Source organism: Pistacia vera, unplaced genomic scaffold (genome assembly GCF_008641045.1).
Source record: "Pistacia vera cultivar Batoury unplaced genomic scaffold, PisVer_v2 Contig223, whole genome shotgun sequence".
NCBI lineage: Eukaryota > Viridiplantae > Streptophyta > Magnoliopsida > Sapindales > Anacardiaceae > Pistacia > Pistacia vera.
The window spans coordinates 963,373-979,572 of record NW_022196028.1 but is presented as its reverse complement, the minus strand read 5'-3'; the positions used below and the strand labels follow the sequence as shown (position 1 = coordinate 979,572).

The 16,200-nt window shown below is 35.2% G+C and overlaps 2 protein-coding genes across 2 annotated transcripts; both read right to left on the bottom strand.

Annotated features, from left to right (window-relative positions):
* Window positions 1–1,313: 1,313 nt before the first annotated feature.
* LOC116130660 (SAC3 family protein A-like) lies at window positions 1,314–3,625 on the bottom strand. Its single transcript, XM_031416387.1, has 4 exons — window positions 3,591–3,625; window positions 3,165–3,236; window positions 1,507–1,858; window positions 1,314–1,339 (listed from the first exon to the last, which is right to left on the bottom strand). The coding sequence occupies exons 2-4, from the start codon at window positions 3,222–3,224 to the stop codon at window positions 1,314–1,316; spliced, it is 438 nt and encodes a 145-aa protein (XP_031272247.1). The 5' UTR covers window positions 3,225–3,236; window positions 3,591–3,625.
* Window positions 3,626–7,298: 3,673 nt separating this feature from the next.
* Window positions 7,299–15,926, bottom strand: LOC116130598 (molybdopterin biosynthesis protein CNX1-like). The gene is given in 15 exon segments (XM_031416321.1): window positions 7,299–7,657; window positions 8,291–8,347; window positions 8,905–9,011; window positions 9,115–9,272; window positions 10,759–11,064; window positions 11,241–11,345; window positions 11,492–11,549; window positions 11,552–11,681; window positions 11,890–12,076; window positions 12,078–12,106; window positions 12,894–12,977; window positions 13,047–13,148; window positions 14,026–14,156; window positions 15,351–15,477; window positions 15,740–15,926. Coding segments are annotated over 15 exon segments (1,953 nt in total). The 5' UTR covers window positions 15,893–15,926; the 3' UTR covers window positions 7,299–7,438.
* Window positions 15,927–16,200: the final 274 nt, after the last annotated feature.

The window sequence follows — 16,200 nt, the reverse complement described above, 5'->3', positions numbered from 1 at the left end:
GCAAGTGTACCAAATCGTGCAAGTAATAAAGTGTAAAATTACGGATATCGAACCTAAGGGAATTACTATTATTAATTACCAATGAAACTATCCTATCACTATTTGATCAATCCAAATTTTATCAAGAAAAACCTAAATTAAATTAACAATTAAATTTTAAAAAGAAAACTGAAAAGAGAACAATTAAAATAAACCTTTGGGTAAAAAACAAGATGACTAGACCTAGGGCATAGACTTCACACCAACTCTTATTCATATGTATCAATCTCTTATGCTAATTTTATTTATCTCTTCTTATAGTTCAAACTCCTTAAATTTCCAATAACTTTCTCTCGAACAATTATCAAATTAACCCCTAATTACTAACCCGAATTATCTCTAATCAGATTTAAGCAATTGGGGATCATTACGCTCTATGGAGTTTACAAAAGCCTCACAAGTCGCAGTAACATATCTCTAGCGTTCGCTCAACCTATGGTTTTACTACCGTAGACCAACTAAGTATCATCTCTCGATCTCAACTTAGTCCATTGGTTCATTCAATTCTTGGGCCCTTAAGAACCAAAAGCATTAGGAATAATAGTAAAACTTAGAATGAATTATTAATACAAATTAACAATCAAAGTTCAATACATAATTAAGAGATTGGGCTACATCTTAGCCCTCGAGAATAAATTTAGTTCATAATAAACATGAAAGAAACAATCATCTTTATTAAAACATTCATCATGAGTTTACAAGAAAAGAATAAGGAAAACTTCTCTATGTTGTGAATCAAAGCTCCAGAATTTCTGTCACTTCTCTTCTCTCCAGATTTCTCTCCCTTTCTTCTCACCAAAGAATCCCTTAAATAATGCTAAAAGACTTCTATTTATATCCCACAAGAGTTAGGGTTTGTTTTTCCTTAATTCTATTTGATTTAGAACCCTTAACCTTATTCTCTTACCTAAAAACGAATAACAAGTTAGTAACTTCTGTGACTGTGCCGCGGCACAGTAGCTACTGGAAAAAGTGTGCCGCGGCACAGTAGCTGCTGCCCTTCTTCCCGCATCATTCCACTGTTCTTCAAAGATGTTGATTTTTGAACTCGATAACGATGGAATTTGGAAAAGTTGTAAACATATGAAATGTAGCCCTTTGAATCAGCTTTCCAACGGTCCAAGAATCATCTTAATCCGAGTTCTACAGCTCAAGATATTCTCAAAATACCGAAGCATGCGCAAGCTGGAACGTAATCTAGAATTTTCTCTTTACTTCAACTTCCATAACTTCTTCAATTCAACTCCGATTCTTGATCCGTTTGTTTCCACTTGTCACTCATTCCATTGCCAGCATAATTCTTCATTCGAGCATAACATTTAAGCACTAGTAAACTAAAAAACACTCAAAAACACCCGTGATCCCGTAAAAGGCAATTATGAAAATATTAAGCAATTTTACCAAATTAAGCCTAATTTCCCACAATTAATCCCCCAAAAACCACTAACTAAATATGTATTTTCAAGCTCTTATCATTAGGTTGCTGTTGATAGTTGCTATAGTAACCTGGGGATCCTGTGTTTCCATAACTATATGGATCACTAGAATTTGGGTACGGTGTATAGCCACTGTAATCTTGTGATACAACAATTGCTCCTAAACTTGATGAACTTGCTACAGATGTCGAATTTACTCCATCTTGAACATTCCTTACAAGTGGTTCTGTGTGCTGCTCATGGTGATAAGTGGAATTTGGAAGAATCCCATTCTCTATGGAGCGATTATCCACACAATGCGTATTCCATGACACAGCTCCAGATGAAGTTGTTGAGGGAAGATATGATGTCTGTGATTGGCTAGCGTCAACAACATATCGGTTCTGAAAAAAATAAAAGAAAATGTTATTTACATGAAAGCATAATAGCCAAACAAAATATAGCAAAAGCTGAAGAAAGTCACTCAGCTGGAGATATATAAGGGCTTTGTATGTACTGTGAATATAAGGATACAAACACTAAATTAATAACAAGATGCAATAAGTACAAATTATATATTAACAAGCCACCTACAGCGCTCAATGAAAAGGGTCCTACTTAAAGATTAATACACCAAGAATGTTGTGTGTTATAATAGCCTAATCATATATTATCTATTTTTAAACCAAATAGGTAGTGTGCGGTCGTCATGTAAATTGGTAAGAATGTAAAAATTGCAAATCAGATTTAATAAGTTTACTTATTGGAGCTAATTATCAGGTAGAGGGGCAGTAACATCCATACAAGTAATCTACTAGGTTGGAAGAGTGGATGTAACTATTTATAGTGGTTTCGGGTAGTTTTCAAGGATTAATTTAGTTAACAACTCATCTTATTCCATTATGCTCCACTCCCTTTACGATGAAAACAAATAGCTATACTCATTTTCATACAGCATTACATCCATAAGCAGAGTTCACTTAGACATGAGACAGAAGCAAGAACTCTTTAACTTGACATAGTCTAAGAAAAATGAAACCTGAAGATATGTAAAATAGGCGACCTTTTTCATATATCCAACTTGGATCCAAGAAGAAACTGAATTCGGCTAAAGTTCTGAACCAAATAATTATTGCTCACCTCCACTAGAATAAAAAACCGAAAATACAAGGGATGAACATTTAAAAGTAAGGTTATGAACTTCAGTACATTGATAGAGTGAGTTGCAATTCTATTATAAATCAATCAGACAACTAAATCAACAATTTTTCCTTCCTACTACACAATGCTACAAATTTGCTAAAGAACATCATAACCTCAAAACCAAATTACTACATCGACATCCACTACTATTTACTTCTAGCTAAGATAACCACACACTGCTTTTCTTCTTCTTTATTATAACCCAGAAATGCTCAACAAACTTCAATTCAAAACCTGTGCCCCATTCAAACCCTACATTCTACATTCTAAGAAAAGCATATAATCGCAGAAACAATGCATTATAATCTAATTCTAATTGATTTATCTGCATGATCAACAAATTTTATTTTTGATCATATAAACCGTAATAAAAAGCTACAAATTCTACAAAACATATTCCAGCTATCAATTTAACAATAACATAAACAAGATTTCTACTGGTTTATACAACACAATTCATCCATTCAAATTAAAACCATGAAATAAATATAAAAAGAAAATAATTACCTCAACCAAATTAGGGTCAAGTGAAGCCACGGTTTGAGTATTGCCTCCTTGATTCATCATCTCATTAACATCCTAATTTTAATTCACTGTAAAAAAATTATATAACACAGCCAAAACCGTAAATACGAAACTGAACAACTCTTAACCTTCCAAAATAAAACTAAAAAACTCAAAGATCTTGGGATCAAAAAACCCAAAGATTAGAAAGAACCGTTGGAGGCTCAGGAGAAAGTTTGAAAGAGTGCAGGGAAAACAGAGGAAAAACATGGTTTACTAATAAATAAAAGCAAAGAATGAATTCTTTTCTATCAATTTATTTAGTTGAAGAATTATTCTGTTTTTATTTTTAATAATTAATAGAATTATTCCGTTAAATTGTGAGTGCATTAACTTGCCCACTTGCATCTTCCTCAATTCTTAACTTACCCACTTGCATCTTCCTCAAAAGTCAAGTCCCACACAAATGCGCCTAAATCAAACACATTTTTCTGGGCATCACCAAAAGAATCACCCTACATACAATAAAATTTTCATATTTAAAATCCCAACAAAAGCAAACTATCCAATTTCTCAATAAAGGCAAAGCAAATAACACTTGACAAATAAAAATTACCACCACAACATTCGTCATCTTCAGACGCGCACAACAGCTTCACCTGCACAAATTAAAAAAAAAAAAAAAAAAAAAAAAAAAAAAAAAAAAAAAAAAAAAAAAAAAAAATTCTAAAGAAATTCTAAATTAAGCGAAAAAAATATCGTATAATAAGATTGGATCTTTGGGATCAAAAAACCTAATGATCAGAAAGAGACGTTGGAGATCTTGGGAGCAAAAGAGCTGTTGGAGGAGAAAGTTTGAAAAAGTGCAGAGAAAACAGAGGAAAAACACGGTTTACTAATAGATAAAAGTAAAGAATGGATTCTTTCTATCAATTTATATAGTTGAAGAATTATTCTGTTTTTATTTTTATTAATTAATAGAATTATTCTGGTATTATTAATGGTATATTGTGACTTGTGAGTGCATTAAATGGTCATATGAAGAGGCAGAGTCAAGTTGTACAGATAAAATAAAATAGAATTATTCTGTTATATTGTATTAATACTGGTAGACATTTCTACAAACACATAGTTAAAAAATCTCTTGCGTATTTTTCTAAACATATATGGAAAGAATTTAATATTCATACAATAAATAGATAAATAAATAAGGGTGTTGGAGTCACACACCAATTAGGCACGCTCAAGCCTACTAGTTTATAAGAGAGGACAATCATCCCATTCAACAAGGTCTTATTGGGTGAGGAGTCAAGCCATTGTCAAATTCTATCATGGTATCAGAGCCACATTTGTTTCTCTTCCCTCTTGGTTGGGGCGATGATGGGTTTGGACCCTGACTTTGCACGCCGAGCATGAGGGAGGGTGTTAGAAGTTGAATTTGTCCCACATCGCTCCAATAATAGGTTGTTATGGTGTATATAAATGATTGGGCTCCCTCCTCCCTTGAGCTAGCTTTTGGGAGTGAGTTCTACTCAAGTACACTTTATCATGGTATCAGAGCCTAGGTTCAGTTGAACTAAGCGCTTGACCAGTGAGTGAGGAATTAGAGCCAGCAACTACCTCCAATAACAGGTATGACCCAACATATGGGCTTGACCGTGAGGGAGAATGTTGGAGTCCCACATCGACTAGGCACGCTCAAGCCTATTGGGTTATAAGAGGTGTAATCCTCCCATTCAACAAGACCTTATTGGGTGAGGAGTCAGGCCCACATCAAATTCTATCATGGAATCAGAGCCCAGGTTCAGTTGAGCTGAGTTCTTGACCAGCGAGTGAACCTGGGCTCTGATACCATGATAGAATTTGAGGTGGGTCTGACTCCTCACCCAATAAGACCTTATTGAATGGGAGGATTACCTCCTCTTAACCCAATAGGCTTGAGCGTGCCTAGTCGGTGTGGGACTCCAACACTCCCCTTCACGTTAAGCCCATATGTTGGGTCATGCCTATTGATGGAGGTAGTTGTTGGCTCTAACTCCTCACCTGCTGGTCAAGCACGCGGCTCAACTGAGCCTAGGCTCTGATACCATGATAGAATTTGAGGTGGGCTTGACTCCTCACCAATAAGGCCTTGTTGAATGGGAGGATTACCCCTTCTTATAACCCAATAGGCTTGAGCGTGCCTAGTCGATGTGGAACTCTAACACTCCCCCTCACGGTCAAGCCCATATGTTGAGTCATACCTATTATTGGAGGTAGTTACTGGCTCTAACTCCTCACCCACTAGTGAAGCGCTCAACTCAACTGAACTTGGGTTCTGATACCATGTTAGAATTTGATGTGGGTCTGACTCCTCACCCAATAAGGCCTTGTTGAATGGGAGGATTACCCCCTCTTATAACCCAATAAGCTTGAGCGTGCCTAGTCGATGTGGGACTCCAACACTCCCCCTCACGGTCAAGCCCATATGTTGGGTCATGCCTGTTGATGGAGGTAGTTGTTGGCTCTAACTCCTCACCCGCTGGTCAAGCACTCAGCTCAACTAAGCCTAGGCTCTGATACCATGATAGAATTTGAGGTGGGCTTGACTCCTCACCCAATAAGGCCTTGTTGAATGGGAGGATTATCCCCTCTTATAACCCAATAGGCTTGAGCGTGCGTAGTCGGTGTGAGACTCCAATATTCCCCCTCATGGTCAAGCCCATATGTTAGATCATACCTGTTGATGGAGGTAGTTGCTGACTCTAACTCCTCACCTGCTGGTCAAGCACTCAACTCAACCGAGCCTAGGCTTTGATACCATGTTAGAATTTGATGTGGGCCTAACTCCTCACCCAATAAAGTCTTATTGGGTGAGGAGTCAGACCCATCTCAAATTTTATCATGGTATCAGAGCCCAAGTTCAATTAAGCTGAGTGTTTGACCAGCGGGTGAGGAGTTAGAACCAATAACTACCTTCGTCAATAGGCATGACCCAATATATGGGCTTGACCGTGAGAGAGAATGTTGGAGTCCCATACTGACTAGGCACGCTCAAGCCTACTAGTTTATAAGAGATAACAATCCTTCCATTCAATAAGGCCTTATTGGGTGAGGAATCAAACTCATCTCAAATTCTATCGAACGGATAAAAGCTTGTTTTCACGTTTCCTATATAAGTATTAAACTTTTGCATTTTTTTAAGAAAGTACAAATATGGCAAACTGGAGATGGTACGCTGTGGAATATTGGCAACGATTTGATTCAAGGTGATTTCTGAAGGCCAAATTAGGCCCAGTCCAAAAATATATGGACAACCCAAACTCAGAAGTATTATTTTTATTTATTTGTTCGTCTTTTATGCCACAAGCATATAAAATTAAATACTTTAGAGTGTATGATATTTTTTTATTGTGATGATCATATTTATGCGAAGATGGCATGAATTTTTTGGAGGACTTATTAAATAATCATATGATTTTGGTCCTTAATCTTATAATTACGTCATTTTTGTGTAGTATTTAGTCCCTCATATATGATCTTTCAAAAGTTTACCCCATAAAAATGTTTTGACACATGGAATGTTTTTATAAACTCCATTTACTTCTAAATATACTATTTTATTTATATTTTTAATATTTTTTATGCTTCCTGTTTTGAATGTATCATTTAATCTAATTCTCAAGCAGGCGGATTAAAAGATATTCAAAAATAAAATTCGTTCACATGAATATTACTTTCAAGATTCAAAAAATAATAGTATAAGAATTTGAATACATCAAACTAACTTATAAATTTTAGAAAAGTACAAAAGAATAAAAAAGGAAAGAAAAATTAACAAAACAACTTACAATTACAAATCATAAATTTCATCTCCATTTCACTTATAAAACTTTTAAATACGTATAATTCCTTTATGTCTTTTTAAGTAGTTTTAATAAAACATAAAATTGTACTTAAAAATTTAACAATAATTGGGATCAAAAGAGATAAAATATGGGAGCCTAATAGTACTCTGAAATAATTCATTTATCACAGATCTAGTTTCAAAATTATTCATATCTTGTGTCAAGACATTCTAATCACATAAGAAAAAAGGCTAAACAAATTACCCATGATTTATTATTATTAATTTATTATTCTTTTGTTACTTTTGGGGAAAATGAAAATAATAAAACAGAAAAATTACAATTCCCATGTGTAAAATGGAGTACTTATCCTTAATCACACACGATATGAAGTGAACCAAAATTACACATAATGTTACAGAATTTGAATTTCTTCTCCCAAAGAAAATGCTAATGGGAACAAGAACAACTATGTTCTGTGTTACCACCAGAAGCCACCTTGTAACTGTGCTCCCATGTATCCACTGGTGCCGCTTGTGCGTGCGGGACATGACGAGGATGTTTCTCTCTCTTGTCACCTTTTATCTGCTTCAATGCATGCTTAAGGGCCGGCAACAAAGCCTCCATGCATTCAGCAACCGCATTCGGATTCCCAGGCATGTTAATGATCTGAGTACACAAAATAAGCAGAATGCCATTGTAAAATGTTCAGATTAGCAACATTAAAGAATTGATGTTGATTATATGTACAGTAACATTACAAAAGCATCACATGTAGCTTTTACAGGAATTTTAATTCCCAGAAAATGATTCTAGCAAAACTCCACATGACCAAATTCAGAAATCAATTCAGCAAACTCAGGAGCCAAATATATAAGGCTCTAGATGTTTACCATGCTAGAGACAAAATAAGGTCAAATTACTTTCTGGTATTTGCATAGCTATCTTTTGAGAAAAAAGGTTCGCCGCTGTTATTGAGGCATAGTGAAAAGTTTTAGGCACCAGAGTATGGTTTCGAAGTTAAATTTCCTTCAAATCACCAGTCTCACTTTATTAACAAAGCGCTTCAAACAAATTCCCCAACAGCATGAACTTCATAATCTTTCACTACAGTGACCAGAATATTTATTAGAATTAATTACCATACACAACATGGCAAAAGATAATGATGGCAGGTCACTGATAGAATGCAATTATAAAAGCCTTTCAGAAAAAAGAGGGAAAAAAAGAAGACCTCATGATGAGCATCCTTCACACTACAATATCTATGGGTAACAATAGCATAACAATATCGCAGCTTACCAATGTTGACCCTCTTATCCCTGCAGCAGAGCGCGAGAGCATAGCAAATGGTGTCACCTGTTTAAGACAACAGAAAGGAAGAAAGAATTCTTACTCATGAGAGCGCCATTCAGTAAAAGCCCAAATAAACAGTGTAGAAAATATATATTCAACAATGATAACAAAGAGGAAAGCGACCATGAATTAATGAGGGGTGTGCAGCACAGTGCCTAAAATGAATGTACAATGAAGGGGTTTAGCTAAAGGCCCTGCTCAAAATACACCAATAGAAGAAGATTTATTAGAATGCAGAAAATCTTCCAAGAAAGTGGTTAAATCAACATAAATAAAATAGGCATACTGTCAGGATGTAACGACCAGTGATTTGCACACATAGAAGCCAAGAAACTTTCATGGAAAACTGATTGAATGATCACAATTCGAGATAATGGAAAAAAAAAATGGCATTGAAATTTTTTTAAGAAAAGTTTAAACATTAAGGGCTAGAAAGATGAACCTAATAGATGATGCACCATACTTGGAATTCAAATATATGACTTTACTTTCAAATTGTTACACAACAAGCTATGATGTATTAATATAAATTAATAACTTCCAAAAAATATTGTTGGTACCTTTAAACTCTCTTGCATCATTACATACAAAAGACCAGGTGTTTCCCTCTGAATCAGCTCTTTTGTAGCTTCAGGGGTAACGTCTCTTGGGGTGAAGCCAGTGCCACCTTGTTAAAAATATATTCAAAAAAGAGAAGGAAAAGGTCAGGATAACCCAAAAAACAAATTCACCCATAGAATTTAACTAGCTGAATACAATCTGAAACTTACCGAGGGTAAGAATGAGATCCATTCTGTCAATATCAGACCATCTCTGGATAACATCTTTGATTTTCCCTACATCATTTGGGACTACAGCTGTTGCAATTACCCTTGCTCCACCTAACCTTTCTGATGAGGAATTTACAACAGAAACAGCTCTAGGCCCACTGAAAATTAAATGTGTTCAATATCATTTACTATCAAAAGAATACCTACAATAGAAGACTTGCCGAGAAATGGGGTCTCCCCATGTCTATTTTTAAAACATCCCATGTGAGCTAATTTTATGATTTGTTGTTATGTGATGGGTTTTCAGTGGTGTAAGATTTGGTTATATGACATCCCGATGGTTGATTATGCTAAACAAGGCTACTTTGGTAATTGGAAAACTTGGGGTATTGATCTAGTGCCTTATCTTTGTGTCATTAACGGGCCATACCTTGTTAATATCCTTAGTCATGGAATTCTTCTTGTCAATCTATGGTTTTTGTATTTTGATATTTTTGAACTTAACCCAGGGCCTGTCCTGTGGTAGGTGGGATTCAGTGTATTCTTTAATCTCCGCTTGGGTCCATTTCTTTGACAAGAAGAATGGGAAAAAAAGTAGATTAGGGGTAGACTTAGATAGTATCATGCTTTTGCTCCTAACCCAGGGCTTGTCCTGAGGTAGGTTGACCATCTTTTAAGCCTTTTGTACATTCTTTCCCCCTTTCTATAAAAGCTTACTTACCCAAAAAAAAAAAAAAAAAAAAATGCAGAAACAGAAAGATAAAAGTAGAAGACACTTTCCTTATTTTTCTAATAATTTGAACTAAATGGAAATCCATTGTTCACTCAGAACTAAACCAAAGTTTTTGCATCGTTCAACTATGCATGTCTAGCATATTAAATTTAAGAAGTGTACAACATTTTTCATGAATCAATTAATCGGTCATGGCTCACACAACCAAAGGCCTTTAGCAAAATGGTCATTAATGCTGTCAAAAAGATTTCAAGTTTGGTCAATTCTTCAAATAGTCAAGCATTACAAAAAGGGATAGTTTTAGAGTGTTGTCAGTTTATTTATAGTCCAATGCTCACAAAGAAGTTGTAATACAAGCACAATAGAAGCAAAAATAAGAAAGAACACCACCAAGATGACTTGATGATTGCCATACTATTTCCAGAATACTGTTGCATAGTATTTAGTACTTTCCATGTTTCACTTTAACAAGGAGTAATATCAGCTTGGCTTTTTACTATGGCATCGAGTATGTGACCCTTCTGAAACAATGATTCAGAAAGGAGTATCCAGATGCTATTAAGTTTAGGTAATGATCTTCGCATTCCCAGTTAAGGACAACTTAGAGAAGATGATCCGAAAGATTGAGTCATCCTAGGACATAAAGATACTAATCATCCACTGTTTGCTATATACTGTTCCATATCTAACTCATATAATGCAGAACATCAGCTCTGCTCTATCACTGTAGCATCCATAAAGATTTTTAAACCTACTGAGTCAAAAAGGTGTACACAGATGCCTTTTTTTTTTTTTTTTTTTTTTTTTAATAACATATCTAAACTGGATGGATGAATAAATATATATACACAGGAAGCATTAAAAAGGGATATAAAGGAGAGAGAGAGCATGCATACACAAAGATTTAGTACCTTTGATCAGGCCCAGTTCCTGATGCAACTGTATCACTTACTGTGAGAATAGCTACTTTGAAAGTGTCCTCAGAAGCATTTGTACTTGCCTCTTTGGTTGTGCTTCCTTTCATTGTAGAAGCCAAAACTGATCCTAAGCCAGTCTCAATAATACCAGTACTACTAAAATCTGAAATTGTGATGGCTGACACAGAAGTTCCAGCAGAAATTAAACTGCCACCTGCTGGCAACTCCAACAAGGCATTGGCTGATTTCATACTTAAAAGCCGGCTGCTCATCTGATGGCCAGTACTTTCAGCAACAAATCTGAAACACATTAAAGAACATTTTATTGGTAATGTTTATGCACCAGGAAAGTGAAAATGGTCCAACTCTCACACCCCAGATAACACAGAAGAATTTAGGTCCTTGGTGGTTGCAATTGAATCCCAATCCTGGAACCCAGATCCCAAGCCGCTGGAAAACATGGCTAAACAACTTACCCAGGATTGCCTGATCCATCATTGGATTTCCATCTAATAATAGCACGATGAAATTCTGGTCGTACTCTATCTGTCTTCACAGGCTGGAGAAGATGAGCCTGCACCCTGTACATGGTACAGAAAAAAGAGGACAGTATTCACTCAAACTGTAATTTTGCTTTGAATTTCATTTATTAATGGATAAATAATAGTTTAAGATAGTACAAATGCAGAAAGAGAGAGGAGAATAATATTATGGAAGTTTCAACAACCTCAAAAGATGAGGGTTTTCCCATCCAGAAAGATGGCGAATGGTGGGGACTATGAAGAATGAAAACATATAAGACAGCTCACTGGGTTTCCAGTTAAACCAAATGCAAGTGTTTTATTCACCATTATATTCTCTACTGGCTTTAAACTGATCTCAGCAAATGTCAAAGGCTTCCCTGGCTTCATACAAACCTGATAAGGCAATCCACACCAAACAATGATCACAAATTTTGTCTATACCAACTAAAACTAGTAAAGTTGAATCAATTACTAAAGCTCAGCACATGATCATACATTTCTTGCTCCTACTTCCAACTACAAATTGCTTCTCCTGTCCTGAGCCTAGGAATTCAGTCAAAATTCTAAAGATTGAAGAAAACATTAACAGGACAAATCTCACCTTGCTGAAATGTACTGTCCCTCTCTTTTCAAGCAATGGCTTGACAAAATCCTTGTCTCCCACGGAAACACCACCAGAAGTTACTAGAATATCAATCCCAGCAGAAAAGGCATTATCCAAGATCTTTTCAAGTTCTTCCTCATCGTCTCTAGCAATACCAAGATCAATAACTTTGCACTGCTGCTGCCAGTATCATTGCATGGTTTGAATCCCTAATCTGCAGAAATGATAAACCATTGTAGAGTCATATTTGTGTGTATGCAAATATTATAAACTGTACAAACCAAAGGAGAGAAATGAGCCAACCTTGACCCAAATCAAAGCTAAAATCCATAAATTGGATGGCATTAAATATGATAAGCATTCTTTTGGATGGAGTCTTCACTTAGTTAGAAATCCAAAGGATGAGGAAGCTAATGAGTATTCTCTCTTCTTTCATTAGTTTGAGAATGTTGTTATTGATTTTTGAAAGATCTCAGGATTTGGAATCCTAAATTTTAAGGCTATTTTCTTGTAAATTTTTCTTCAATGGTTTTCCTTAAAGAGGACTCTTGGGAAAAAATTTAAATCAGAACCCCCCATCCCATGCACGAGCTTTGAGAGAGAGAGAAAAAAAAATAAATAAATAAAAGAGAGAGGAGAAAGGAGAGGACATTGACAGCCAAGGGAACATCATATGCCTTCACCTTAATGTTGAATGGTTTCAACATTGACAAATATTCAGCTTTTGCCTAAAAAACAACCAGCAATTTATTATCCTACATATCCCTCCCCCCAAACTCCTTTCCCACCAAATAAATAAATAGGAGCCCTTTGTCTTCCAATGTGTATTTGCCACATACCATAGTCACTAGTTTAGACCTCCTTAAGGTCAAGACTCCAAAAACTGAACAAAAGCATAGTCAATCGTAAATAATTGGAAGAGGAACTTACTTGAGAATTTACCAAGGAAAAGAAGGCTTCTGAAAACGTACACATTAAAGTTCATTGGAGACAAAAGGTACCTGGCCACGGTTTAGACACTGAACCTTTGGATGTACAAGTTCTTCTCCTGTAGAAAGTACTGCAATAGTAGGTGTTCTATATACCTGCATGACATTATTAGCCCTCAGTTTATTACAAATCTATCAAACACAAAGAGAGAAATATTTTAATACCTTCACATTTGTCACGCCCACTGTAGCAAGTAACCCAATTTCAGAAGCACCTATTCTTTGTCCAGATTGTAATACTATCTCATCTTTCTCAATGTCACATCCCTTCAAAATAAATAGTTATGAGCTTTTAAATTAAAAAGTATTATGGAATAGAAAATAGTGAATCTTTAACTAATCTAAATTAAACATGGTAAAGTCAAAAACTCAATGAAAAAGCGTTATAGTGGACTAAAAACAGCATAAACCATCCTCAATTTCTGTGTTTCTATCTCTAAGTTATTAAGAACCATTAAACAAATTGTCTTCCTAAGATCATGATTATTGAAGGTTCCCAGATACAATGACAAAAGCTTTTTCCACTCAGCACTTCTCAAATTGAGCCAATGCAAGAATTTATTAGAACAATGATTCTATAATAACTTTTCAATCCATCTAAAAGCCAAGAAATGACAAACCTATTAAGAGACGTTAGATCTACAAGGTTTGAGGTGGCTTTAAGGATGTTTATCTTCCCCATTTTCCTTCTCAAACACTTCCAAGTGATTCCCTCTAAATTTTATTTAGTGATTGCAATCGAATCCTTGATAAACCATGAAAAGAAAATTTCCCAACTCCAAAGGATAATTGTTTGTGATGTGGCACGATATCTGTACAAATTAATTATTGCAAATCTGATATGCAGATTCTAGAAAACTATATTTCTTACCAACATATACTTGAGAATTATTTGTTAGCAAAAACTTATGACTATGATGGCTTAGAAGGGACAACATAACCAGCATCAAATTAATTGCTTTTAGCCTTAAACAATGCAATTACTAGTACCATGGGAAAAGGGAAATGATAAACAATGCTCTACATATCGATGATAATAATATAAATTCAATTACTTGTGCCATGAGCCTATTATTGAATAGCAAAAAAATCATAAATATCTGAACATAAATGTCAAAACAAAAATCAAACAGTGGAATCATACCACTGGACGAATATCAAAACCTTTGCTAGTTTTAGCCAATATCCTTACTCGCCTAAATTTGACATTACCATCTTTGATTTCTTCGGTGTCCTCAACTTGAACAACTGCATCAGCACCATCAGGAATTGGTCCTAAAGGTAAGAAAAAAAAAAAGGTGAAAAATGGGGAAAAAAATCAACGTGCATAATAAAATTAACCTTAAAAGAGAATACAAGCTTTCCAATTGTTAGGAAGCAATGGCTTTCTTAATTGAGATAACCTTAATTAACCTTAAAATGGGTGAAAAATGCATGTCTTATGGCTCCTTTGCTATTTTCTCATTATTGGGACTCTTCTTTGTTTCTTATCAGGAAAAGTAAAAATAAAAATACAAATACAAAACTTCTTGGTTAATTTGACTCTAATACCATCTTGAGGAACAAATAATTAAAGGGTGAAAAATATATAAACTCTCAAATATCAAAACACAGTTCACTCAAAAAGCCTAAGATTATTGGGAAGGGTCCAAAGACAGTCTCTAAACTCTAACACACCCCTCGCTTGCATGGCTGAACTTGATTACAGGATTTGTGACACAGATTCACACAAACACAAAATGTCTATCCAAACACATGTGTACAAACCTGTAACTGAATAAATAGAACAACTTACCAATCAAATACAAGACTATAGGTCAAATATGCTCTTATAACATGTTGCAACACCTTACTCCTTAAGACCGAACCATACAGGAAAAGGCATAACTAATTTGAGACATAATCAATAATCCAATAAATTGTGACCAAAAAATAACAAAAGAGAGCTATTGCCAGTTAAATAAGCATTTAATAGACCTTTCCTTCTTTGAAAAAATGATTAAAAGACGGGAAAACATAAAGCTACTACAACTAGTTCCATGTTTTCTGTTGCCCTAGGACTAACACTGGGTTCACACACAAAAAGGTGAAAATAAAATAGTTCTACGCAGTTTATATTACTTCCTCTTATCCAGACGTAAAAGGTGAGTTTCAACGCCCAGTGCAGTTAAATTTTTCTTGTTTCCTCAGTTCATATTACAGTATGTATCCTTGCCCTTTAGTAAGAGCCAATTGTAAATGATCGCAAGCATCTAACAAATAGCAATGAAAAGTTGGAAGTCATTACACAAGTTGCTAAGCTCCGAATTTTCTTAAAAATCTTACTAACACCACTGATGTACATTCAATTGCACTATTCAAACTCTAGACATTACCCAAACAACACGGCTGTAATTGACAGAAGTAGCATCTATAAATCAGCAAAAGAGATCAAAATTTTATAATCATAAATATAGGTATTATATTAACCTCCAGTTGTGACATATGCAACAGTTCCTGGAGTGACAATCACACCAACTCCATCATTTCCAGCTCTAGATTCAGTTATTACAGGATATTCATCCGGCCCATCTGACGCAACTACTGCATAACCATCCTGCAACAACCATTTTTTATCCAATCAATACCATTCAACTCAACTTTCCCCAATAGCCCTCATGCTCTAAAAATCAAAAGTTCATGTTCAAACTCAGAGAATATAAACATAAAAAGCATAAAATTAAAATCCGAGATAAAGATGAAAAAGTATATTAATTTCAGAATTGAACAAAGAATACATTAATATATAAGCATATCAATGTCTAATGATTTATACAAAAATAAAAATGGGCAATAGTTGATTCAAGAGATGATTCGACCTTAACTGAAGCTGGGTCAGGAGGTAAAGGGTCAGGAGCTCGAATATCCTGGGCCAAAACCTTGCCTGGAGCTTCATGGAGTGGCAAAGAAATGGGTGGCAGACGCTGACCCACTCTAAGAACAGTTTGAAGAGCCTCTTCGGCTGAGATCATAGTATTCCTGGCGTTTGGAACACAAACGGATCGACAGATGAAGACTGGCACTGGCACTCTGGCGAGAAAATTTAACTCCCCGGTCATCCCAAGTTTCAATTTAACAAAATGGTCTTGAAAATGTTTTTAATTTTTTTTTTTAATTTAGAGAAGCTTACGTGGCGCAGTTAATATTGATTAAACAAGTAAAATAGGCGAAAATGAAAACATTTAAACAAATCTGGGCCAACTCATAATTAATGAAACTTATTTAAAATTTGAAAATAAAAAATGAGCCCCACCCATTCAAATCGCTTAATCGAAACTGA